This window comes from Barbus barbus (assembly GCF_936440315.1).
Source record: "Barbus barbus genome assembly, chromosome: 23".
Taxonomy (NCBI): domain Eukaryota; kingdom Metazoa; phylum Chordata; class Actinopteri; order Cypriniformes; family Cyprinidae; genus Barbus; species Barbus barbus.
This window is the reverse complement of record NC_136751.1, coordinates 11,836,363-11,863,533: the sequence shown is the minus strand read 5'-3', so window position 1 is coordinate 11,863,533 and position 27,171 is coordinate 11,836,363. Positions and strand designations below refer to the sequence as shown.

Genomic DNA, 27,171 nt, shown 5'->3' with positions numbered 1-27,171 from the left:
TGGAGTAAAAAAGGTCTAGTTTCAAACAGATAGTTATTTAGAGACTTTACACATTTTCTTGACAATACAATTCAAGTAAAAGGTGTAATTATGTTTGTGGACAGAGCCAGAAAGAGAGCAGAAGAGAAAGAATGGTGGGTGTAGGTTATTTTAAAAACGAGGACTTGCTGTGATGGTAAAGATCTAATACATATTTCATGACAGGGTCTGGAAACGTCTGCAGGATAATTCCTCCGCACCTTCCCCACACAATTCTCCCATCACAACGCGACAGGGTTCTAATTATCTCCCTGCTTTCTGTTAAAACAGTAGCTGTTACACCTCCCTGTTAATCCCTGCCTCTGCTCTGCTGCCTTTAAACAAGACACTGATGCCAATATGTGCATAGACCAATTACAGTATAAGCATTCAACAATTGCATGAAGTCTGACGCTCAATAGGAGTAAACACAGGTCATTTTGTTAATTTTTTTTTTTACTGCGCGACACAGCAGGAAAACAGGAGACAACTTCTCAGATTTGGAGATTTATCTATAAGATTACACAATCAAGGTAGATGCTGGGTGAACGTAATTAATGTCTCTAGGTCTTGAGATGAACATTACAAGTATTCACCATGACACTGCTGTTTTGGAAAGCCTTTTATTGTGTGTGTGTGTGTGTGTATATGATTTTATGTTATAACAACAACAATTTGTTACATTGTTAACTGACTACATCCCAGAAGATAGTGGGATAAAATGGGGGATTTTTCAATGATATAGATTAAGGTGATCTTGGATAATACATTCACTTACATGGATGAGTGCAGCCACTGACCTTCAAATACAAAACGTCCTTTATAGTGTTTCGATGGTATTATGATGCCTTAGGCAGTAATTTTAAATAAATAAATACTTAATACTGTTGGCTAGTTTTGGCCACTTTCTGCTGGTCAGACTGGGAGACCTGCTAAAACTAGCTAAAACCAGTAATGTTAGGCTGGATTAAGCAGTTATTTTAATGTAAATAATAAAAAAAATGAATAGCGATAATAATAAAACAAAATTACGTCTATTTTTTGCTATACCTCAAGCCTACCTATAATTGATTAGGATTTGGGAGAGGAGAGGCAAAAAAAATCAAGTGACAGCAGCATCGCTTTGAATTTGAATTTACAGCGCATGCGCAGCCAGCACCAATCGGACTCCAAGACGTCATTATTACTCGCCTCGGCTAAAACATCTTCGTCATATATGTACGACAGTCCAGATATTTGGGAAAATAACGTTATGTTGGAATATAAACGTAGTAGTAAATGACATTCAGTGGCATCTTAACACTTTATCATTTTTGAACCTGCATCAGAACTACAACAGCGGCTCTGGTTAATGGGATCGTGGTGCTTTATCAGTCCAGCGGCATGAATCGTGGGTATGGTAATAGACGTGGTGGGGGTCGGCGGTTCGGTGATGGAGGTTCCAGGTGGGATGGAGGGGCTGGATCCAGCGGAGGTGGAGGATACACGAGGAGCTCGGACTGGGACTCAAGGGAAGAGCAGGGACATGGAGGGGGACGAAGAGGAAGAGGAGGAGGTGGAGGTGGAGGTGGAGGTGGAAGAGGCAAACATCCACCCCATTTGAAGGGTCGAGAAATAGGACTGTGGTATGCCAAATGGGGTGGAATCAAAAGATCTGAGGCAGAGAGGACATCTGTGAGTAGGAGACGGTTGCAAAAGTTATTGATTATTTTTTTATGCAATATAGTTGAATTGCAGTACTTGGCAACGTGTTCTATAAGAAAGCTGCAACATAAGTCAGTGGCTGGCATAATAAGACATTTGTAATGCATGTTTATCAATAGCAAATAAGATGGACACAAGTTATGAATTAAAAAAAATATAATTAAAGCATTTAACTTTATAAGATTAACATTACAGAAGGAGGTCGTGTATACTATACCATTGGTCAGTTTTGTAAGAAATTCATGCTTGAGCACAATTCTTATTTGTCTACAAAACAAATTTCAGGTGTTTAAGCAAAAGCCTGTTAATCAAAAGGATTTTTAAGATCATGAGAAAGTCTGAGAATGGTGTGTCATTTCAGAGGGCTGTTGTTCAGATGGATGAACAACGAGAGCAGCACATTACTCAGCTGCTGAGCTCTGTCCAGAGAGATGCAGGCAGAGACGCGCACCCCTCTACATCTCAGAGCTGGAGGGTGAAGGAGGAGCCCAGTGGCCACAGGTGCAAATGCAATATTGTATTAATCACTAGGGTTCACAGTCGTGGGAATCATGGATATATCATAGAATTATAAAATTGCGTTTTCCAGACTTAACAGAATTGTGTCTGCCTTCCAGTTACTTTGATGGAGATGATCCTCCAGAACCTCAGAACATTGTAAAAGTGCCAAAAATTGAGCCTAAAGAGGAGAAACAGGAGAATGAGGATGAGTTGGGAGCAAGTGTGAAAGAGGAACTTAAAGACACTGACCTGGATTACTTATTCCAAGATGTAGGGCGGATACCCTCACTGGATGAGGAGCTCAAGAAAGATCAGAAGAAGAAAAACGATAATGCTAGATATCGTGATATGCTGGTGAGACGGACTGAAAAATATTTCACTAAACCTTAACACTTTTGCCTACGTCTTAGCTTTATTGTGGCATTTCCTTTTTCAGAAATTCAGAGAGAAGCTGCCTTCCTATGGGATGAGAGAGGTAAATGTCACCCTTTGTGATTGCTGCTTGTGCATATACAGTGTCTGTATGGATGGTATGTTTTAACCTCTTTGAGTCTTTAGTATTAATGTGTAAAATAAGTTAGCTGTTAGCTATCAGCCGTTAGAAGTTACGGGTTTTAGTTAATGCCCCTTTCTGTCTTTGTCTTACTGTAGGAGCTGATTAGGCTAATCAGTGCTAACCAGGTACTGGTAATCAGTGGAGAGACTGGCTGTGGGAAGACCACCCAGGTTACTCAATTCATCCTTGATGACTTCATTGAGAGGGGCATAGGCTCTCTCTGCAGGGTGGTTTGCACACAGCCAAGGCGTATCAGCGCCATATCTGTAAGTACAAGATGCTGTCTGCATATATTTAATATAAAATATTGTGAGTTAGGCCTATTTTTAGAATTTAAAATAACTTTTCTCTTTTAATATATTTCAGAATATAAAAATCAGTTGAAATATCAGTGTTGAGTCAGTTGTACCGATTTATATTTTTGTGGAAATTGTGATACATTTTTTTTTAGATTCTTTGGTTAATATAAGGCTCAAAAGAACAGCATTTATTTAAAATAAAGTTATTTTGGCCACTTTTTCTTATTTTTCCTTGATTAGAGGAAAACTTAATAGTAAAAAGTGGCACAGCTTATCCCACTCTTCCTACATAATTTGTAGAGCATCTGTATTTTTGAAACGATGTAAGGCTAAGAGTATGTACTTTGCTTAGGTTGCAGAGAGGGTGGCTGCAGAACGGGCAGAGTCTGTGGGAGAGGGGAAGTCCTGTGGGTATCAGATCCGTCTGCAAAGGTGAGTGAATCAGATCTGCAGGTCATTCTTAAAGGGATCATCGGATGTCCATTTTCCACAAGTTGATATGATTCTTTAGGGTCTTAATGAAAAGTCTATAACATACTTTAGTTAACATTTCTCAATGTTAGTGTAAAACAACACCCTTTTTACCTTTTCACACTCTTTTTGTTCACGGTGACCTGTTTCGGTGCATTTTCCTTTAAATGCTAATGAGCTCTGCTCTCTCCGTCCCTCTCTTCTGTGGGGTGACGAGCCGTTCTCATGAGACTATAAACTTTAGACTCAATTAGCCGAGGAATGTGCTAACTTGCACATTATTATGAAAAGCGATTTGCAAAGAGTCATAAAAAAACCTTGTACTCGTTCTGGAGTAGCTTGATCACAAATGATTTGCACGAACATAGACGCATTAAGGTAGATCGGGGGGGGGGGGGGCGCATTCCCTTTAAAAGTAATCCTCTGCATCTCTAGCAGATCAGATGTCGGGAGTAAATGACGACTGCTATGTTCATTATTACATCCAACAACAAAACACCTCAATCGCTTAGGAGCCATTCTTGTCTATACCTGCGCCGGTGTCGAAACAGTGACAGCTCACTTAAGGTGGGTCTAAGGTAAAATACCAGTGTCAATCTACAATCGTGGGAGCGGCCTGGGTCTGAGAACGGCTTGATTTGAGAAAGGGGTTATGATTTTGGGAGATTGAAAAAAACCAAAAAAACAACATTATAGGGTGGTTGTGTGAAGTGAAGTGACATACTGCCAAGTATGGTGACCCATACTCGGAATTCGTGCTCTGCATTTAACCCATCCAACGTGCACACACACAGCAGTGAACACACACACAGCAGTGAACACACACCCGGAGCAGTGGGCAGTCATTTATGCTGCAGCGCCCGGAGTGTACACGCACTGCGAAGACACATTTCAGTTCAAACAACATGTAAAAGTGAATTTTGCATCCGATGACCTCTTTAATCTTGTAGTCACCATCCTTGTTTAAGGAAGCTATCTTTTATAGCCAGGTTCTGACAGTGAATTGGAAAGTCTCAGGTATCCCCAGAATGTGTTTGGGAAGTTTCAGCTCAAAATTACCCCACAGATCATTTATTATATCATTTTTAAAATGCTTATTTTGAGTGGAAGCAGAAACACTCTGTTGTTCTTTAAATGCAAATGAGCTGCTGCTCCCCACACCCTTTTCCAGATTAGGGCAGTGCCTTTACAGCTCAAGCTTTAGATATTCTGCCAAAAAACATCTGTTTGGTTTTCTAAGCATGCATGTCATGTGAGTACTAAACTAAACCCTTTCATGTCTTATTGCGCTTAAACCGTCAATTACACACAAGTTTATGTTAAAAACACATGAGTTACAAACAGGCCCGTAGCCAGCTATGAGGTCCAGAATTAAATTTTTCATGTTCAAAAATAAAATTTGTTCTCTGAATGTCTGATTTGCTGTTTAAAATTCCTCGTATGAATGTCTGCATGTATAATTCACTTTAGACAGTTTGCAAGAATGTTTAGCATCCGTAGAATGAAAATGATAGCTGCGAGATGCAGAGAGTGAACGAGTCTTGAGAGAGTTCTGTGTGAGGGTGCGGGCACAACCAGCTATTATAAGCGTTTTTGGACTCGTCTTTTCCACTTAATTTGACACTTTAGAAAGTTAATAGAGGGAAGTTGCAGTTTAGGGTTAGCGATATCTTTATCTTATTTGCAAAACATTTGAAATACTTTGGTTTATTTTTTTTTATTTTTTTTAAGATTTTTGTTTTAATAGCAATATCTATCAACACTGCATCACCTGACAGCAATCAAAATAGCCCATGAACAGGTTATTGCTGACAGGATAGCACATTCGGTAAGGGAAATAAAAAAAACAAAAAACCATTATCTGTCAGAAAAGTTAGCATTTAAATACTCAGATCTGTAGAACAGGTTACAGAATAAAATGAAATGGCCTGTGCAAACAGTAGCCATGAAGAAGTCTATGCTATGTCATTCAGTATTGTAGTTCAATTTGAACAAATTCATGGTAAAAAGATTTATAAGAGCACTAGACAAAGTTATCATCTATATAACAATTATTATTAATAAAAACTATAACATTAATATATGTATTGTTGCATGAATAATAAGCAACTGATACAATTATCCACCCCATAGTAAAGTATTAATACATTTTAATGCAAAAAATATGATTAAAAAATTATCATCCTTCCAAAACTGCAAAAATATCTTTCACAAGCATCTACGTGCCATCGCTTTTAAAGTGTTTATAGTATATATAATGAGTTATATTTGCAAGGGTTTTTATAGCACAATACCCCAGAATTCACTAATATTCAAAGCCTGGCTATGGCCATGGTTACAAAACAGTCAGTTATATCTGTGAAGGTAAACAGCTGGGGAAGAAATTGCATGTTTTATATTAGATTTGTATGGCAGCAGCGTCATATACAGTATATAAATCAATAAATCCACTGCTCTCTTGTTTCCTCTGAGGCTGGGACTCTAAATAGTGGTCTGTACTTGTCATTGCAGCCAAAGGCAGAACAGTTAGCATGCTTTGCTTGAACTTTCACAGTCAGAACTGGTACCCCATTGTCGCATGCGAAAACACAATGGCGGCACCTTGGTTGGAAACTAGTAGATTAAGGGGCGGTAATATTATAATAAGATCCCCTTTCTACGTCATGGGGGGACAAAAAAATGGGGGATTTCAATAGCTTGCAGAGAAAGGCAAATCGCAACTTTTCATTTTCCTCTCGGCCCTAGTACACGATGTAACTACAGAAGTGTCAAGCTGTAAATAGGAAAATTATCGAAACTCTTTGGTCATTTTTGAGCGAGATGCTAATGGGCTAATCAGATTCAATGATCTATGCTAAGCTAAGCTAAAGGTGCTACCGCCAGACCCGGAGATCGGCTGAATGGATTCAAAAACGGTAAAACCCAACTGTTTAACTCTAGGGGAGTTGTAAAATGAGTCTATTTTCAAAAAAAGTGGAGTGTTCCTTTTAAGCCCTTAAATATTATACCAATCACAAGGTCATGATGATCATGAAATGCAGTTTGGGGTTTTTATATTATGTTTCTCAAGGTTAGTTTAGAAAGATTCTGCATGATAAGAGGTGTTTTGAAGAGAACTATGACGTTGCGATTTCAAATCTGAGTGTTTCCGAAGGGTAGAAAATATTTATTTATATTTATCTACTGTACCTTTTAAGATTTCTTTGTGAACACTGTTTATTGATTGACTGTACTCTTCACATGTGAAATGAATCACAGCAACTACTCGCAGGATTGTGAAACATTCTGAGCCAAAATGTGTTATTTGAACAGTTAAGATCAGACTGACGTTACCTTGTGAAAAAGAATCTAATTTTCTAACTTGAGAAGGCTATTTGGAGATACTCCTCAGATCGGTTCAACCAAGATACAGCATTTTCTTTATATCATATTGTTAGACTAAATAGCAACTCTAAAAACAACATTGTCTTCTGGTGTTTAGAAGTAATACTATCTGTTCTAGTTTTCTCCTTGAAAGTGCTTTTCTCCAAGTTCACCAACACTGGGTGAAGTGTTGTTGATGTGAAAATGTTTGTGGTGGTGTGTATTTATCCTTATGTTGTCACTGATTTCTGAGTGTGACGTTTATGCAGCTTAGATTCAATAATTATTTTGGCCTGGGAATGACATTTTGAGTTCTGAGAGATGATGTTGTTGTTGGTTTTTTGTTTTGTTTTTTGTCTCCCTGTCAGGAAGGGAGGGTAAATGTGCCAGTATTATACGTTTAGTCTAGTGTAGTTATTTATTTATTATTGTGTGTGCGTTTATTCAAGCGAGAATGAAAAGTGGATTAAGCAGCAAGGTCACTGGAACATGTTGTGTCCGAGAGCAGATAATTGCCTCTTCTGAAGACTGATTAGAGCTTGCTGCCAAACATCTCACAACTCTTCTTCTCTGTTCTTTTTTCCCCCCATTTCTACTAGCTTGTCTTATTATTAATGGCATCCGGGCAAGCATTAAAATTTCTAAAGAGAAAGGGAGAGAAAAAAAAGAAAAAAAAATGGTCATTAACTTACCCTCATGTTGTCCTTCCATTGAAAGTCAATTTCACCAAAAATGCGAAATTGAAAGTCAATTTCACCAAAAATGCGATGCTTTATAAAGACATTGTAAACGTAATCAATACAAAAAAAAAATATGTACTTTATTTATTTATATATATATATATATATATATATATATATATATATATATATATATATATATATATATATATATATATATATATATATATATATATATATATATATATATATATATATATATATATATATATATATATATATATATTTTTTTTTTTTTATTATTTTTTTATTTTTATTTTTTATTTTTTTTTTTTTTTGGGGGTCTGCCATATCATACCTTCCATGATTTGGGAGTAAATGTGAAAATGTCACAATGTAATATTGCCTTGTGACATTTTGACATTTACTCCCAAATTCTTATTTCTGCTATGCATCTGAATGTTTTTTGTAATCTCCTTTATTCTCATTTGTGACTCTAGATTCTCTTTTGTTTTGTTTTTTTCTTTTAGGGTTGCTCTTGATAGCGGCAGATGTCTTTAGAGAGGGGCATAAAGTTCTAGACAGAACTGGCATTAAATTTAAGTAGTGCACATTTCTATTCAACGGTGCATCTGTTGGGGGACTTGAGCAGTATATTATGCTAGTACTTGAAATTTTATGTAATGTTTTAATGCTATTTTTATCTTCTAATTGGATGATTGGTTATCAGCTTCAGAGGTCACACACATGAAATCCTTCAAGAGATGAGAAAACGGAAATGGGGAGAAGGGTGGGTACATAGAAGTGAGTCAGTGGGGAATCGGTTGCTTCTGCTGAGCCGAAAGAGATGGAGTGATAATGTGAAAAGGTGTGGATGGGGAAAAGAGAAATAGGTTGTTAAACTTGTCTTGCTGTGGTGAGGAAGTGTGGAGTACTGGACCTGAGAGAATAAGGTGGAAGGGCAGAGGGGTAGGAGAAAGAAATGGAGGAGGGGAGAGGTGAAGAGAAGTACAGATGTGAAAGGCCTCTGTAGGCCATGAGAGGTTCATATGTGCAGGACCTTGCTTTTTCTTGTTTTTTGTCATCTCTTCCTCACATATACATCAATCTAAAGCTTTTGGCTCTCACAGACACCTTTCCATATTGCCCTAATATGAGTGTCTGACAGTGTGTGGTAGCAGATAAGGAGGTTTAGCATAGTCTTCTGAAGGCTTATGAATTGCTTATGAGTTATCGGTGTTATGTAAAATAGAAAATTAATTTGAATTACTGACACAGACCTCATTGTTAAGCTGATTTTTCCTCTTCTATGACAGAATAACAAGTCTCGTTCGCTCTGTGTAGTAATAATGTGCCTAAGATGTTTTTTCTTAAAGGAGTAGTTCACCTCAAGAAAAACTCAATCATCTTTTGTTCATCCTTGTGTCGTTTCAGATTACTAATATGACTTTCAAATGTTGTGTGTTCTGTTCAACACAAGGAAAAATATTGAAGAATGTGCTAATCTTTTCCATGAAGCTACAACGCAGATTTGAAAAGTACACAAAAGCACTATTAATGTATCACAAATGTTTCATATGACACATTTACTATATTTCAAAGTCTTTTGAAGCAATAGCAGTTTCCGTGTGAGGAATTTTAGTCTGTATTATATTGCATGTTTTGTATAGCCCACTATTAAGATGCTTTATGGTTGCTTTTGGAAGCTTGACAGGCCTATATAAATTTACAAAATATTAAAACGAGTGGTCAGGATGTTCTGCATTTTTCTTTTCCCTTTTAGCATTTCTTTATTGAAAACATTCCATTCATTTGTTTATTTTCATGAATTTAATTCATTCATGTATTTATTTATCTATTCATTCATTGATTTATCTTTATTTAAAAAGGGTATGTTCTTGCTTTTAGTGTGTAGTATGTTGATTTTAGAATTTATTTATTTTAATATTGAAATTGAAATGAAATTCATTTTTACTCTTGACTTTTCCTATTTTATTCCTCAACCCACCCCCCCTCATCCTCTGGCACTGCTTTCCAGTCGGTTACCACGGAAACAAGGCTCAGTGTTGTATTGTACTACAGGCATTATTCTTCAGTGGCTCCGCTCAGATTCGTAAGTGTTCTACACCTCTTTTTCTCTACTCCACTCTGTTGTTTCATAACCCGCTCCCCCATCCTCTATCTGTCTGCTTTTACTTTTCTTTACCCCGTGAGATGAGCTGTGTTTAATCAGTACACAGCCGGTGTGCAGGGTGCAGCATGCACTTATATATACTCAAAGCAATGTCAAACATATAATTGCCCATACATTCAGTATGACTGACTGACTCACTCTCATCATCTCTGCTTCAGCAGCTGCAGAGGGGAGATGCCTACAGTAACGTTCATGCCTCTTAGCTTGACTCATCCACTCAGACAGCTTTTACCGCAACCCACATAGAAAACACATTATGCACTGTCGTTTTTTCTTTTTTTTTTTCTTCTGTTTTACTGCTGACATATTCACATACACAGAAGTCCCAGATAAAAGCCTGTTCGAGATCTGTATGCTGTCACTTTGGGTACACTTACAGAGTCAGTGTTTGGGATTGACAACAGTGTTTACTAACAGATGCGACTCTCAAATTGCCCTGTGCAGACAGAAGCTTACAGGAAAGACCTGAATACTGTCTGTATGACCTAGCAACTGATATGAATATTCTTTTAGATTCTTGCTATATCCTTAAAGTCTTTAACCATGTGTGGCCTTCAAGAAATATCATAGGTGTCAGTTATGAGTAGGTCGCTTCAGATCATCATTTTTTTTCCCTCAGATATCTTTCAAGCGTAAGTCATCTGATCCTGGATGAAATTCATGAGAGGAGTCTTCAGTCTGATGTTCTTCTCACCATCGTGAAGGACCTGTTAAGTGCTCGAGAGGACCTAAAAGTAGTCCTCATGAGTGCCACGCTTAATGCTGAGAAATTCAGCAAATATTTCAGTAAGAGAAATAACATTGTCTTCAAATAATTAAGATAGCTAAATGCTATATGATTGATTTATTTGCTGTTTTGCAGCATTTGTTTAACTTTCTGTTTATAATATAATATGTATAATAAATTATAGCCTAATAAAGCTCTGTACAAAGGAACACGATATGCCTAGTGTAGTGTAATGACCGGGATAATAGCTTTAGCATTCAAGGGGAAAAAGTCATATTATGAACAATGGAAATCCAACCAAGCAAGAAGAAACATGCATGTGACAGATTCTTACTCTCACAGATAATTGTTCCATGATCCATATTCCTGGATACACTTACCCAGTGAAAGAGTACTTACTGGAGGATGTGGTGGAATTGCTTAGGTGAGCTCATTTACAGTTTTATGGAATATTTACAAAAGTGTCGTTCTAAAATGTGAGGTCAGTAAGAAGTGAGCAATGAATACATTTATGCAGCAAGGATGCATTCAGTTGACTAAAAGATTTATATTTCTATGTTTTATTCATCAAAGAGTCCTTAAAAAAAAAAAAGACAGTTACCGGATAAATATTAAGCAGCACAACTTTTTCAGTGGTAATAATAAGTGTTTCTTGAGCACCAAATCAGCATAATAGAATGATTTCTGAAAGAACATCTGACACTGATATAATGGCTACTAAAAATTCTTCTAATTCACCACAGGAATATTTTAAACAAATAAATGCATCCTTGGTGAACATGAGAGACTTCTTTCAAAAACATTCAGAAATCATTCTTTCCCCAAACCTTTAAATGATAGTGTATTTTAATTCGCTGCACTGCTGGTTCCTTAAGATTAAGAACTTAAGATACCAGCTTTTACATGGCTCAAGCTGATCCAAGGTGTTAACATGCAAATTAAAAAAATGATTAAACAAAAAAAATGAAAATAAAATTCAGTATTTAAGCAGCTCTTTTCTATACAGTTTATCATTTTGTACTATCCATGTCTGTTTGGATTAACATTTTTGGGTGAACTATTCCTTAAGGTTGGAATAACTTGGTGACTCCGTTTTAGATTTTCCCATTATGTTGTAGCTCAGTGACTGCAGTAGATGCAATACAGTGAGCTTGACTCACTGAATATAGGACTAGGAGTATCTAATTGGAGTATCTAACTTTGGTTGTTAGGTTCAAGCCACAACATCAGGACCGCAGACCTCGCTATAGGAGGGGATTTATGCACGGCCAGAATGTACGGCCAGAGAAAGAACAGATGGAGGCCGAATACCGCGAGAGCTGGCCCTGCTTCGCTCGTACGCTCAGAGATCGGTTCGTTTTTTTGATAATCTCTGTGTTCTGTTCTATACAGGCTGTACTAAATCTATTCCCATATTGAACGACAGCAAGCACCATCTCACACCTCGATGTGCAAGCACATTAAAGTTAATGAATGTTTTGATGAATTAGGCATTACATTTACAAACCTGCATGTCAGACACTATGACAAATTTATTTAATGCGTTTTAAAAATAAAGCTATTGGTGGGGCTGCAGTTATATTGTGTGTCTTGCAGCTTATAAAGGTGAAATCTAAAAGCAAATATTTACCAGTGCTTGTTGTGTCACCGAGATGTGATGTAGCGTGACCTCTCTGCTGTGTGATTGGCAGGTACTCAGACAGCACCATTGATGCGCTGGAGGTGATGGATGATGATGACAAGATCAATCTGGAGCTTATCGTAGCATTGATCAGACACATCGTGATGAAAGAGGATGTGAGTGCTTTCCCTGTATGTTTTTTTATGTGTGTGTCCATGTGACTTGGCCGAATCAGGGACAGATGGTGAGTCTCCTGTAAAGCAGCAACATGTTGGCATGAAATGTGTGCTAATAGGACTACTTCGCAGATCCTCTCCTGAACTGATGTGAAATGAACATCTCTTCTCTCCTCTGGGATTGCTTCTGTCCACAGTCAGCTCTTTTATGTGGGCGCATGTGTCACATGATTGCTCAGAGGGTGAGATAAAAGCTTCCAAATAGGAGGTTCTGTTTGGTATCTCTCTCTTTAAAGACCACATTCTCATCGTTTTCATATCATTATATATTCATACCCAACATGGATAAAATTAGTCTGAATTCTCAAATATGAGAGGTATAACGCTAAAATATTATAACCTACTATTATACCCTGAAAGCGCTCATTTCATTTCCCCCCCACCGTTGTGGTGTAATTAAAATGTCAGAAATGATTTAGCTTAAAACCATTCCTATCTCTGACCCTTAGACTTAAATTGGCTGCTGTGCCTTTAAGGCACTGTCTCAAATGACATTGTCAGCCCTTGTGGTTATCCTCCAAGTCACACTTTGGTGATGTAAGCCAATGCAGATCCACGGGGGCTTGTCAGCATGTCTTTGAGGGTGAATGTGTTCTAAAAATGTTCATTTGGAAGAGACTTTAATCGGCTTATTTTTTTAGTATAAATCTGCCTATGTACAGTATTACAAGCAAGAGTTATGGAGTGTGTTTTGAACATACACTTATCTTTATTAAAAAATGCACTTTTTAGGGAACAAATAGATGGTACAGAATAGAAATTGAGACATCGCTGTAGATTTCATCAGCCCATTTATTATTATGCATTTCAAACAGACAGTGGTGGTATAAATCAGAAATTACACAAGGGAAGTATTCTCACCTTTTCATCTTTCATTTCATTTTTTTTTTTTTTTTTTTTTTTTTTTTTGAGGCTCACAATCATTCTTCCTTGGAAAAAAAGATCGATAAGGTTTACTTTTGAGACTCTTGCATTTATAAATGTAAAACTTCAGAAAATATGGAGGACTAGGAATGACACTTAAAAATAAAATGAATACATTGAATAATTCAGGCATGCAAATGAAAATAAATCCCTTTTTAATGGGAAATTTATAGGCATATGTAGAAGTGTTCATGTAATGTGTTTTAAAATGTAGTTAGAATAAATAATACATTATTAAATCTGTTTAAAGTAATTAAAAAGTTTTAAATGTCTGTTTATTCTGTGTTTTAAAATGTAGTTAAATAAAAGTAAAACATTTGAAAAATTATCAGAGAAATCTACTGGCAAATATATTTACAATTGCATTTTTTTTTTTTTTAGAAGTTTAATTTAACTACATTTTAAACAGGAATCAAATATTTGGTTTTAAATGATTTTAAATCAGCCACAACATTAAAGCCACCTGCCTAATATCATGTAGACCCCCTTTCATACTGCATGGACTTCACAAGACTTCTGAATGTATCCTGTGGTATCTGGCACTAAGACATTAGCAGCAGATCCTTCAAGTCCTGCAAGTTTCGAGGTGAGGCCTCCATAGATCAGGATTGTCAGATAGTATGGAATGTGCTGGAAAGAGCACATCATATAGATGCTCAATTAGATTAGAGGCCAAGATAACATTTTGAACTCTTTGTAATTTTCCTCAATCCATTCCTAAACTGTTTGCAGTGTGTCAGACGGCGTGTGCCTTTAGAGAACATCACATGCCATGTACGTGGTCTGCAACAATCTTTAGGTACATGTCAAAGTAGCATCCACATGAATGCCAGGACCCAAGGTTTCCCAGCTCAGCTTTGCCAATAGCATAACACTGTCTCCACCAGCCAGCCTTCTTCCCATAGTGTATCCTGTTATTATCTCTTCCCCAGGTTAATGATGCACACGAACCCGGCCATCTACCCGATCTAAACAAAAACATGATTCATCAGACAAAGCAACCTTCATCCATTGCTGGATGGACCATGTTGGCCTTGTATGTGCTTTCAATAATGGACAGGGGTTATCTGGGTTATCTGAGACTACACAACTTTGTACATGGAAAACTGTGATTCACTGTGTTTTCAGACACCATTTTATCATGTTTTGTTTTAGCTGTTTGAGCTATAGTAGCTCATCTGCGTGATCGGACCAGACAGGCTAACCTTTGCTCTCCATGTCCATCAATGAGCCTTCGGTGCCCATAACCCTGATGCCGGTTCACAAGTTGTCCTATTTGGCCCTTGTCAAAGTCACTCAGATCTTTTTGCTTGCCCATTTTTCCTGCTTCCAACACATGAAATTCAAGAACTGACTGTTTACTTGCTGCCTAATATATCTCACCCCTTGACAAGTGCCAATGTAACGATAAAATCAGTGTTATTTACTTCAGCTGTCAGTGGGTTTAATTTTTCATTTAAATATGATTTATTATATTTTTAACTTTATTTTTATTAATTTATCCATTTGAAAAGTGATTTTCCATTTTTATGGTTAATTTAACATTCTGAATATGACACCAAAATAAAATGGGCGCTTCAGTAGCTTCTGCGCAATCTTCCTTGCTGTTTAAATAAAGACTATAGAATGCCCAAAGAAGTGTCACTCGTATAGTTTTGAATGGGGAGAAAATGCATCGCTCAATATGGCCGCTTTATCGAAGAAAGCCCTGCCTTCTGAATAAAAGAGCCAGCTGCTTATAGGTAAAATCATCGTGTCACTGCAGCTGCTGCTAGAAGTTCCGGTTGCTATAGAAACAGCCAGCGTTGGCTGGTCTAGCTTGAAAAATACGTTTTTTAACACTATTTGAGCAAAAGAAACAACATTTATGAGACTGTTGTTCTTTTTTTTTTGTTTTTTTTATGATTTTCAAACATGAATTGTAAGCTGGGCGGTTTTGGATAACGTTTTTGGATAATGTATCCCTTTTCAAAGAGATAGGAGCTGCACTTTCATGCCCGAGATGTACTTTAAAGATGGCCACTGAGTGAAAGGGACTTTGGAACAAATGAATACGGTACCAAGTCCAAATTTCTATTTGGGCCCAAGAGTCCTTAGTAAAACCTTGATATAATATAAAACATGTATCTCATTCCTGAAGTCAGATAATAATATTATTCTAGGTCATTTTCCATTGTAGTGAGTTGGCTTATGACACATTGGTGCCATTGTCGGTGAACTAAGCTTGGATCGTTTCTCATTCTCTATACTTCTCATCATTTCCTGTCTTCTCCGTACTGTGCTGTCAATAAAAAGCTGCAAAATGTTCAAACAAGTATAGAGCTGAAAAGAATTCACAGACAAAAATTTGCAGTCTTATGCAGTCAAAAATTTACATAATTGCTGTATGAGAAGCTTAAAGTCCTCTGGTCCTTACTAGAACCGTACAGCAAGAGAGAAATCAGAGTTCAGCTTGTGTTTACTGGCCGCTGTCAGATACTGCAGTGTGGCCTGTCTTTCAGGAGGAAATTATTGCGATTGGCTAATTAAGAAGCCAAACCATGAAATCACAGATCAAAAGCAGTTTTAATTAATGTTGTCTGGAGATTAAGCATACTTGTTGACTTCACTATCTTCTGACTGGCTCTACTAAACTTAAGAAGTCAAGAATTTATGTGTCTGAGAAGAAATAAAGTCTGGTAACCCTTACAATGGTGGGTAAATAACTCACTTTGTATCATGAAGTATAAAATAGTCCCATCATGTCAGCCTCAAAGTCTTTTTGTATATGGCTGTTCTTTTTGTTTGCGGGAGGAGGATGAAAAGCACGTTTGTTTTTGTCGAAAGGGGCACTTTTCTCATCAGTGTCACAGTCCTGGATGTCACAGCAGAACAGGGAGATTAAGTATTCTTAATCGTAACATTTGGGTATACTTGGCTTTTTAATGTCAGGTTTGTTTTGCTCTACACAGAGGAATCTGGGTCACAGAATGCTCTGAAATGCTTCCTTTTGGCATGGGCAACCAGCGACACGCTCATGTGCATGCACACATTGCAAGAGTAAGAAGATTCTGTTTAATTTGTCATGTACCCTCGATGTGACGTTGCTGGGGTGTTAAATATAGAACCAGGGCCGCCTGGGATGTTTTATCTCCCCCTCCCCTCCGGCAACGCTGCATTTTTATGAGGGTAAACCTCTCAGATTGCTTTTGCTAATGTAAAAGATTTGATTCACTTTATCTGACATTGGTAGGCGGCTCCGTTTTTAGGACAGAAATTACCCCTCAGATCACAGTGTGGGAATGTCATTTGTCCTTGTGGTGATTTAAGAACAGCCAGAAATTTTCTCTGAACTTGTCTAATGATACATAATGAAAACACTTCATTAATTGTGTGTTTGTGTGCAAGTAAGGTTGTGTGGAGTGATTTAAGTGGTTAACAATCATATGACACATGGAGCTGCGGAGCTCATGGGGTGCTAGGCCATTGCGGATGCCTGCCAAGGTGTCGTTATGCGGTTGCTAATGTGTTCTTAATGGTTTATAGTGGTTGGTAAGTTTTAGTTTTTAATGCTTTTGAAAGTCTCTTATGCCAACAAAGGCTACATTTATTTGATCCAAAATACAGTAAGAACAGTAATATTTTGAAATATCATTATAGTTTAAAATAAATGGCAAGTTCTGTCATGAAACTAGATGGTTCGCAGGCTGGCGTGTCGTTAATGCAAATTGATAATATTTACAGCATTAAACTGCTTGGCACAAGTTGGTTGGTTAATACGCAGCCAATGAGCTTACTGCTTTACATTTAGAGATTTCAAAATAAGGGTGAGATACTATTGGGGTTATGGGCATGTTTGTTTTGGTGCTTTCAAATATCAACATCTTTTGGGAAAAAAACAAACACTTAGTGCACCTTTAAATGGCTGGTTAACATTCGCCAGAGATCCTACATTGTTCAAGAACATTTGTTGAAAACAGATGTGCTTAATATTTTAGTGGATTTATTATTTTTTTTTTTTGGGATTCTTTGATTTAATAGAAAGTTTATTAGAACAGCATTTATTCAAAATAAAATCTATCACATTATTAATGTTATTAGTGTAACTTTTAATCAATTAATGTATCGTTAGTATAAAAGTATAAATTTTTCCAAAAATCTTACTGACCCCAAATTTTTGAATTTCTGAAAAAAAGTTTTTCTGTTTGTGCATTTATTGACACATTAACGCTGCTTTTTCTTTCAGGATGGAGCGATTCTAGTGTTTCTTCCTGGATGGGACAACATCAGCACCCTGAATGATTTTCTCATGGCTGACCAGATGTTTAAATCAGGTAGATGTTTCAGTCTTTTAGTCACTTGGTCCCTGTTTGTAATATGAAGTTTCACCTGTAAATATGAAGATATATTTTTGTATCTCTACATTTCTTGGCTAAATTAAAGTCTAAAATTAGTCAGACCAGACATTTCCCGAGCAGTCGAAGAAAATATGCTAGAAAACTTTGGTCAAAATCAAAACTTGGATGGGTGGTGGTGACTGGTGATGAGAATTACTGAAAAGGCTAAAATATTGATGGTGATAATTCCAAATAAACTTTGTCGTTTTGACAGAGCAAAAAAAAAAAAAATGTACATCTAGCACATCAATTCTATGTGGTAATTAAGCCTCTCATTTCTTTCTCTACTTGTGTACATTAAAGAGATAGAGAGAGCACTTTAAGCCAGGCTATGATTGGTTGTTATAGAAACACAAAAATGAATCTACATGTATCGCAGCTACATTTGTCTTTACACAGATATAACAACAAAGACATGTATGCTAGTGGCCACTTTGTGTTCTGACTTGTGCTCTGCTCAAATCTCGACTCTCTTTCAGATCGGTTTGTCATCATCCCACTCCACTCTTTGATGCCCACGGTGTCTCAGACTCAGGTAAGTGTAGACAGCTGTGGCAAGCTCTCTGCCTCCTGCAACAGCTCACAAATGCAATCTTTCCCTCCCATCTGACTGCTGAATTGAATTTGCTAAGCTCCATGTGAAGTCCAGTGCCTCAAACTTTCAATAGTGCTATTATGTTCATGAATGACAGCTGGCTTCTCTCTCCCCTCAGGTGTTCAAAAAGCCGCCCCCAGGAGTGCGCAAGATCGTGATCGCTACCAACATCGCAGAAACCAGGTGGGCTTGAGTGTGTGCGCTCATGTTTGTACAATTGTTTTTCTCTCTGTGTTTTGTGCTTTTCTATGTCTTGATGAATCTCTGTCAAAATTCAAATAACCATTTGTCAGTTTTGTGTGAAAAAGAATAATTAACACGGTTCTCACTGTTTTTCAAGTTCGTGCCATCAGTATGCAAAAGTTGAGACCATGCGATGGCCAATTGGCAACAGAGCCAGCTAATTAAATCTAAACTGACTAGCACACAGCTTTAAAACAGGCTTCAAGCATCGTCTGTACAAACAAACTCAACAAAGATTTGAAAGCAGCCAGAATTTGATGGGGTTTCATAAATAAATTCATGAGTGAATCTCTTTTTAACTGCGCTCAGTATCATCATGCTGTTCTGCCATTGAAATGTTTGGTCTATGGTAATAAACATCTCTGAGTCTATAATGCTGTTGGATTTTTATCAGCTATTAGAGATTCATTACAGTTATGTCAGCTTTGTCATATTTAATTTTATCATATATGGTTTTGAAAAGTTTGCAAGAAGACGAGATTAAACTGCAATCACACTGCATTTACATGAACATGTAATATAATAACTCCGTTGACAGCAGCATTGGCCGCTCTTTTTACCCTTAAATACATGAATGTTTCGGCAATCATTATTACATATTCGAGTCTAGTGACGCAGAATGTATATCTAACTAGCATTGATCTACTTAGTATAGTATACCAAATAGTGTGAAACTGTCCTGATGTTTTAATATCAATTATAAAATAAAATCAAATAAAGTATATTTCATTATCTGTTTGTATCTGTTATAATTTGGAAGGATTCGTTTTGAGCAGCTGCCTCAGTGCATTCAGCATCTGGCTTCTATTTGGGATCTGAACTATGTGATATGTTACTTTAACCCTTGTGCAGCCTTATGGACATTTTGTCCATTTTAGTTTTGGTTTTTTTTGGATAATTTTGCCTGTGTTAATGCTAACTGCATACATTTTGGCTTAGGTGTGTATTTTTATTGGAATTAATATTCCACCCTTATTTCCTTTAATAAATCTATTTTACACTAGGTACAAAAAAGTGAAACACACAGCACCTTTTGGACAAAAATGTCCCCATTGAAACCCATTAAAACTGCTATTTTTAACCACAGTGCCGTTTGACTAAAATTATGCAATTTTTGTTAATAGGCTTTCATTCTGTTGGCAAGGCTTCAAAAATAAATTTTTACTATTTTTTTTACCAGATGGTGCCATTTTTTTTCAGGTTTGGTCTATAAAGCAAATACTCGCTTTATTCCTGTTTTCTGCTTCTGCATATTATAGAGCCAATTGGATAAGTAATGCAGCTATAATTGTGTAGGTGTATTGGTATAGATGTCAGAGTGTGGTATGTATGTGTGTCATAAAAAAAAAATTGTGTGTGTGTGCTTGTAATATTTGAGAAATAAAACTACTGTAAATCACAAATCCAACCACTGTGTGCACCAGCAGAGTTTTGCTGGCAGCTAATGGGGAAAATTTGGTACTGCGCCCAAACAAAATCTTACTGAAAGCTCATTTTTTGAGATATCAACCTCAAATTTGGAACACAACTTGTTTAGATTTTCTAGCAGGTTTAAAGTTCAACATGTAACATAATTAATATATATATATATGTATGTGTAATATATATTATATTATATTATATAAAATATTGTTCATAAAGCATTTTCATAAACTTAAACTTCAATAACTTTTTTTGGGTTTAATTTTTTACTTCCATGATAATCTGCCATGGGTCTTCTTTAAAATGAGACCAAACTTAACTCTGTGCTCCCAAGTTTAAAATTTGTATGCACTAGGTACACAAAATATTTACACAGTGCCTTTTGGACAAAAATGTCCCCATCAAAACCACTATTTTTATTCACGGTTTATTCACGGTTCAAATTATGCAATTTTTGTTAATAGGCTTTCATTCTGTTGGCAAGGCTTCAACATTTTTTATTTTATTTTTTTACCAGATGGTGCCATTTTTTTAAGGTTTGGTCTATAAAAGGTCTATAAAGCAAATACTTGCTTTATTCCTGTTTTCTGCGTCTGCATATTATAGAGCCAATTGGATAAATAATGCAGCTATAATTGTGTGGGTGTGTTGGTATGGATGTCTGAATGTGGTTTGTATGTGTCATAAAAAAAAATTGTATGTGCATGTGTGTTCTTGTAAAATTTGAGAAAGGGAAACTCTACTGTAAATCACAAATCCAAGCACTGTGTGCACCAGCAGAGTTTTGCTGGCATCTAATGGGGAAAATGTGGTACTGCGCCTAAACACAATTTTACTGAAAGCTCATTTTTTGAGATATCAACCTCAAATTTGGAACACAACTTGTTTAGATTAATGGCTTTGAATTGCTTGCAGGTTTAGAGTTCAACATGTTTAATATATAAAGTATTCATAAAATAAAAAAAATATTGTTAATAAATCATTTTTCATAAACCTGTATAACTTTTGTTTGGTTTCACTTTTTTAAACCTTTTTTACTTCAACAATAATCTGCCATGGGTCTTCTTTAAAATGAGACCAAACATAAGTCTGTGCTCCCAAGCTTCCAATTTTTATGACCCTTTTTTTGACATGGACATTTTTGTCCACTATGGACCTAAGTGTAACTTTCTTTTTTATTGATGCACAAGGGTTAAAAACAATTGTTGTTTTCATTATCTTCAAAATTAATATTTTGTTGGCAAACAACTTATTCTTCAAATTCTTCAAACGAATATTTGATTATGCACTTGCTGTGCAGTAAAACACTGGGCCATGTCAAGATGTGCTGCTGATACTTTGTATACTTCGATGTATTATTATATTATCTTCACATTATTATTATTTATTAGATTTTTCCACCTTGACTGGTAAAAGGTTACACTTAGTAAGACATATGCCATTTCATATTTTTTAATAATAATTTAGCGCTGATTAATCGCGATTAATCGCATACAAAATACAGTATATATTTTTAAAATATTTACATGTATGTGTATATATATATATATATATATATATACACACACATACACACACATACAAAAACAATTTTTTTTTTTTACTGAAATATATACATGTGTATTTATTTATAAATAATAAAAATACTCCGTACACACACACATTATGTAGACACAAACTTTGTCTATATATATATATATATATATAATATACTTTTTTTTTTCTTGTTATATTGTTGATAATAAATAGATTGAGGTATATGACAGTAAAAAAGTAAAAAACACATTTAGTACACAGTCACATTGAAATTTTTACCATAATGTAGCGCAAAACAACATTCAGTCATCATGTTGATAAAATAATTTGAATTGATGAAACAAGACTAGGGACATGACCAGTTTTTATTTCATTTTATTTAATCTTTAGAGGATATTTTTGGTCCTCTATTTCTGTGATGATATTAATGTGTTACTTTTAATCCCTGTCTCTTTCAGTATCACAATAGATGATGTAGTGTACGTGATAGATGGAGGGAAGATTAAAGAAACTCATTTTGACACCCAGAACAATATCAGGACCATGACAGCAGAGTGGGTGAGCTTAGCCAACGCCAAACAGAGGAAAGGCCGTGCTGGCAGGTACAGATATTTCTCCCTCTCTCCCTCCCCTCACTCATCCTCTTTTATGTGTTATTCCTTCCATATATCAGCAGCTCTTCCTCAATCCATTCACAAGTATCAAAACCAATTTCAGTCAGATATTGGAAGAATATCAAACCTCTGAGAATATGCAGTGTATGCTTGTATTACAGGAATGCTGTGGGATAAAGCGAATCATTTCATGATATATATAATGATAGGATTGATGTCATTTCAGTCCTGTATTACTTTCTTTTGTGGAAAAATAACAGGTCAATGCTATACAACATTTTTTGAGACTTGACACTTCATTGTGACCAAAACTATAAACATTTTAGGAGTAGGTCATTTGACGACAACTTAATATCACAATATAAATCATTTTATTTGACAACTATATATACTGTATAGGGCTGAACGATATCAAACAGTATCATATTGAGATTGCAATAAAGTTTGTCAATAACAATGATAAGCTCTGATCATTTTTACTCAATATGAAATAAATGTGAAAACAGCCAGTTAGTGCATGTTGCTCTGTGTGAAAGAGTGGCGTAGTTTCAGTTACTACTCAAACTCACACTCACTGTATTCAGCATCTGGCTTCTCAATAAATGAGAACATGAACACATAAACCTCTTCTCCAGAGCTGTTCTGAGAGTTCAGTTCACAAGCTTTTCACAATTTTATGTGAGAAAAAACTACCGTCAAATACAAACTGAAACAGAAAGATCTTCACAACAGATCATCAAAATAAAAGTTTGATTTAACTTGAAGAAATTATGACAAATTATAACTACTGACCTCTGAACCTATTGTCATTTTGAGTTCTGCAGAATAAGGAAAGTCATGTCATTTTTGGTATACATTAACACTAAACAGTTGTTGTATTAAAAAGACCTGCACTGAGATTTTCCTCTTTTTTTTTTCCTGGGAAAGAAAAAAATTTGTGCAGGTCATATGTTGTTTTGAACAACATTGTGCAGCATGAGTAAATAATGACAGTATTTTCATCTGGGCAAAAATATACATTTGGTGTGAACAAACCCCAATTAGTCTGAATCTAAAAACAGTATGTGTGTTCATGAAAGGTCTGTCTATCTCTGAGCCAAGACTGCTTTTCTCAAGGTTTCACTCTTCTTCTTTTTTTTTGTAAGTCCACACAGAGAGGAAAGATGTGTCCTTGAATAGCTTCATTGTTATCTCAGTGATTTGATAGGAAAGTAAAGAGAAATCTTTCTGTTGGCTTTTCTTGAAGTTGGATGCCACATACAATATCTCAGATCCTGTTTGGCTCTCTCACTTTGTTCTATCTATGGTAAATGGATGATGCATTTGTGTATATGTACATTTTTTTTTTTTTAAATGTGTATTGAAATGGCAAACTAAACTGATTTCAGGTATGTGTGTGATGTGTATGAGTATGAGTGAGGCAGAGTGCTTTTCTGGTGTCTACATGTTGGGGGATAAATTGGCACAGTGACTCATGCTTTTTAGACAGTGAGTGATAGTGTGTGTGTTTGTATAAAAGAGGGAGGATAATAAGTCAGGCACTAGCTTCTACATGAATCTACCCTGCTGCTCAGCACAGACTCTGACACACCATTTCAATTTCATACTCATTCATAAACGCCCAAATATATGCCCCCTCTCATTGTACCTGTGTATATCCACACACTGACACGCACACCGCTCCGTTACCACAGTAACTCCATAGTGCTGCATTATTCATGGGAAAGCAAATTGACTTTCACATCAGCAAGCTTTGACTAGTCTTGCGTAGACAAAGCTTTGACTGTTGGCATCAACTTTGATCCACAACTGCAGCTGGCCAAGATGACGGATAAAAACATTGTCTCTTCCTGTCTACCTTGCTTCCGTCCTGCCTATATCATCCTTCCTGTCTACATTTCTTTATATCTAAAGTGAGCATCCCTATGCCCTACTCCCTTCAAACGGCAGAGCCCTTGAAGTGTGTTCTTTGGAGGGTGTAGGACATTACTCTCTCATAAATGTCTGGAACTCCCTCGGGGTAGGGAGTGACTGACCAAATGTTACCTTGACAACGCTACACATGCAATGTTGTTCAATCAGTTGTTGGAAATAAATATTTCTTATTATTTTATTCAAATATTGTCTAATTGTCTATTGAAGGGGCCATGATCTGCCTCTTTTTTTTATTTTGTACTGGTCTCTGAGGTCTACTTATGTTATTAAGATTTTTACATCAAAGGAAACATAATTTAGAAGTAATAGGCTATTTTCTGTCCTGTTTTTGACCCCTCCCCCCTCATCTAAATGCTGTTTGAATAGGTGTTGTGGATTGTAAACTCCGAAGTAAACACCCACTGCAATGATTGGCTAATGCTTGTGCATATTTTTGACAGAGATGGATGTTAATTGTTGGCCTTCTGGAAAGTATGTTCATTTACTGTATATGTACTCAATACTTGGTAGGGGCTCCTTTTGCTTTAATTACTGCCTCAATTCGGCGTGGCATGGAGTTGATCAGTTTGTGGCACTGCTGAGGTGGTATGGAAGCCCAGGTTGCTTTGATAGCAGCCTTCAGGTCATCTGCATTGTTGGGGTTGGTGTCTCTCATCTTCCTCTTGACAATATCCCATAGATTCTCTATGGGATTCAGGTCCGGCGAGTTTGCTGGCCAATCAAGCACAGTAACACCGTGGTCATTGAACCAGCTTTTGGTACCTTTGGCAGTGTGGGCAGGTGCCAAGTCCTGCTGGAAAATGAAATCAGCATCTCCATAAAGCTTGTCAGCAGAAGGAAGCATGAAGTGCTCTAAAATTTCCTGGTATAAATTTCACTGACTGTGGAAACTTCACACTGGACTTCAAGCAACATGGATTCTGTGCCTCTCCACTCTTCCTCCAGACTCTGGGACCTTGTTTTCCAAATTAAATACTAAATTTACTTTCATCTGAAATGAGGACTTTGGACCACTGAGCAACAGTCCAGTTCTTTTTCTCCACAGCCCAGGTAAGATGCTTCTGACATTGGCTTGGTAGCCCTTTTCCTGAAGACGTCTGAGTGTGGTGACTCTTGATGCACTGACTCCAGCTTCAGTCCACTCCTTGTGAAGATCTCACAAGTGTTTGAATCCGCTTTGCTTGACAGTATTCTTCAAGCTTGCAGTCATCCCTGTTGCTTGTGCACCTTTTCCTACCCCTTCCAATCAACTTTGCATTTAATATGCTTTGATACAGCACTCTGTAAACAGCCACACCTTTCAGTAATGACCCTCTGTGACTTACCCTCTTTGTGGAGGCGTCGATGTTCATCTTCTGGATCATTGCCAAGTCAGCAGTCTTCCCCATTATTGTGTTTTCAGAGAACAAGAGATACCCAGAATTTATACTGTAGGCATGGTCATTAATTGAAAATCAAATGTAAATATTCTAATATTTTGAGATACTGATTTTTGACTTTCATGAGCTGTAAGCTCTAATCATCAAAATTAAAACAAAAAAAACTTTTGAAATGTTTTAGTTTACATGCAATGAATCTAAAATATATGAAAGTTTCACATTTTGAAATCACTTACAAAAAAAATGAACTTTTTCACGACATTCTAATTTGAGATGCACCTGTATGTCTGTCATTTTGAAGTAACACCACAGATTTTATATTGCAAGTTACTAGAGGCTCTGTGGTGTTACCAGACAGCAACACCACAGGCAAATCAGCCTAAATCCAGACTTTTCTAAAATGGAGGCTGCCATCATGATGATTTCAAGATCAGGGGGCATTTTGGAAATATTAATAAGTATGTATTTATCAAAATTTTGATTAAAATATGTCAGATCTGCAAGTTATCAACATAACACCACAGACACTAATAAAATAAAATTTAGCTAACTTTAAGAAAATTAATAAGAACGTACTCCCCATGCACCCCCCAGATCAACCAGCACCTGCAGTGACATTTACACACAGGAAGTAGTCCAAATAGAATTCTCCCTTTTCTTAAAGGGGCGACATCCATTGTTGTAACACTACAGACATGAATTTGGGGGACACAACTTTTTTCTTAAATATAACAAAATATGTATTTTTAAAACAATTTAATAAAATTGTATGTTAAATCAAATCTATATTCACAATAGAACCACTTTGTTTTAAAAATGTTATATTGTTGCAATTACATTCCATGATACCTTTCTAAGGTAAGGCGGGAGCATCCATATTTTATTACAAATGCAATCTCTAAAACTCAATTAAATATGTATTTTAAATAAAAAAAGAGTAACTATTAACAGTGCACCAATTGTTTTTACCCTGCACAATACAAACATGCGAACATTTTTATGATATATTGGTATTTAAAGTTTATTTAAACTGTTGTAAATTAGAGAGACACCACTTGCCACCACAAATGAAGAATGACCCTATGTCACACTGTTACATCATAGAGTGGAACATTGCACAAACTGACGTTTTGGCAGACTGGCTTCAATACAAGCTGTTTTTTGACTAATGAGAGAGTTTTTAGTTCTGAAACTCCTCGTAACTGAAGATCACATGATCACAAATGGAAATCGCTTCCGTGAAGTGACCATCGCATGTTCCCTTCGATAACAGGAAGGGCACTTTGTGAAGGGATTCAGTGATTCACTTTCGTTTGGAATGTCCCTACAAATGGTGTCCCCTTCCCGAAGTGCCCTTAAAGGGTTCAAAAAAGCCATTTGAAATTAGCCCTATATTCCTTCTTTCCTTCCTTCCTTTGTATCTACTTTCGTATCTATCTTCCTTATCTAACTGATTTCCTGTATACTATCTTCCTGCCTTAATATATTATATATCTAGATCCATTTTTCCTTTCTAACTTTCTGCTTAATATGTAGTTTTCTACATATCTTCTGTTTCTTGATATCTACCGTAATTCCTTCCTGCTTATCTACCTCTTTTACCTTTATTTTTCTCCTTCCCTACCTGAGATTGGAGAATTCATTAAATTGTTAATTCATTTAATGAAATATTAAGGATTTTATTTTAACCTAATAAAGTATGATTTGATTTATGTACAATATAGGTGAGTCTCTTTAATGATGAATACATATAAATTAAACTATAAGCCTGAATTCT

The 27,171-nt window shown here is 36.3% G+C and overlaps 1 protein-coding gene across 1 annotated transcript in view; it reads left to right on the top strand.

Annotated features, from left to right (window-relative positions):
- The first annotated feature begins 1,203 nt into the window (after nucleotides 1-1,203).
- dhx36 (DEAH (Asp-Glu-Ala-His) box polypeptide 36) overlaps nucleotides 1,204-27,171 on the top strand; it is a 35,086-nt gene continuing 9,118 nt past the window's right edge. The window contains exons 1-15 of the mRNA XM_079374416.1: nucleotides 1,204-1,692; nucleotides 2,084-2,223; nucleotides 2,340-2,577; nucleotides 2,660-2,698; nucleotides 2,875-3,045; nucleotides 3,431-3,510; nucleotides 9,631-9,705; nucleotides 10,406-10,572; nucleotides 10,856-10,937; nucleotides 11,725-11,865; nucleotides 12,205-12,310; nucleotides 17,520-17,607; nucleotides 18,150-18,205; nucleotides 18,384-18,448; nucleotides 21,925-22,068. Of these exons, the coding sequence (XP_079230542.1) occupies nucleotides 1,402-1,692; nucleotides 2,084-2,223; nucleotides 2,340-2,577; nucleotides 2,660-2,698; nucleotides 2,875-3,045; nucleotides 3,431-3,510; nucleotides 9,631-9,705; nucleotides 10,406-10,572; nucleotides 10,856-10,937; nucleotides 11,725-11,865; nucleotides 12,205-12,310; nucleotides 17,520-17,607; nucleotides 18,150-18,205; nucleotides 18,384-18,448; nucleotides 21,925-22,068 (1,883 nt within the window). The 5' untranslated portion in view covers nucleotides 1,204-1,401. The remainder of the gene's footprint in view (nucleotides 1,693-2,083; nucleotides 2,224-2,339; nucleotides 2,578-2,659; nucleotides 2,699-2,874; nucleotides 3,046-3,430; nucleotides 3,511-9,630; nucleotides 9,706-10,405; nucleotides 10,573-10,855; nucleotides 10,938-11,724; nucleotides 11,866-12,204; nucleotides 12,311-17,519; nucleotides 17,608-18,149; nucleotides 18,206-18,383; nucleotides 18,449-21,924; nucleotides 22,069-27,171) is intronic.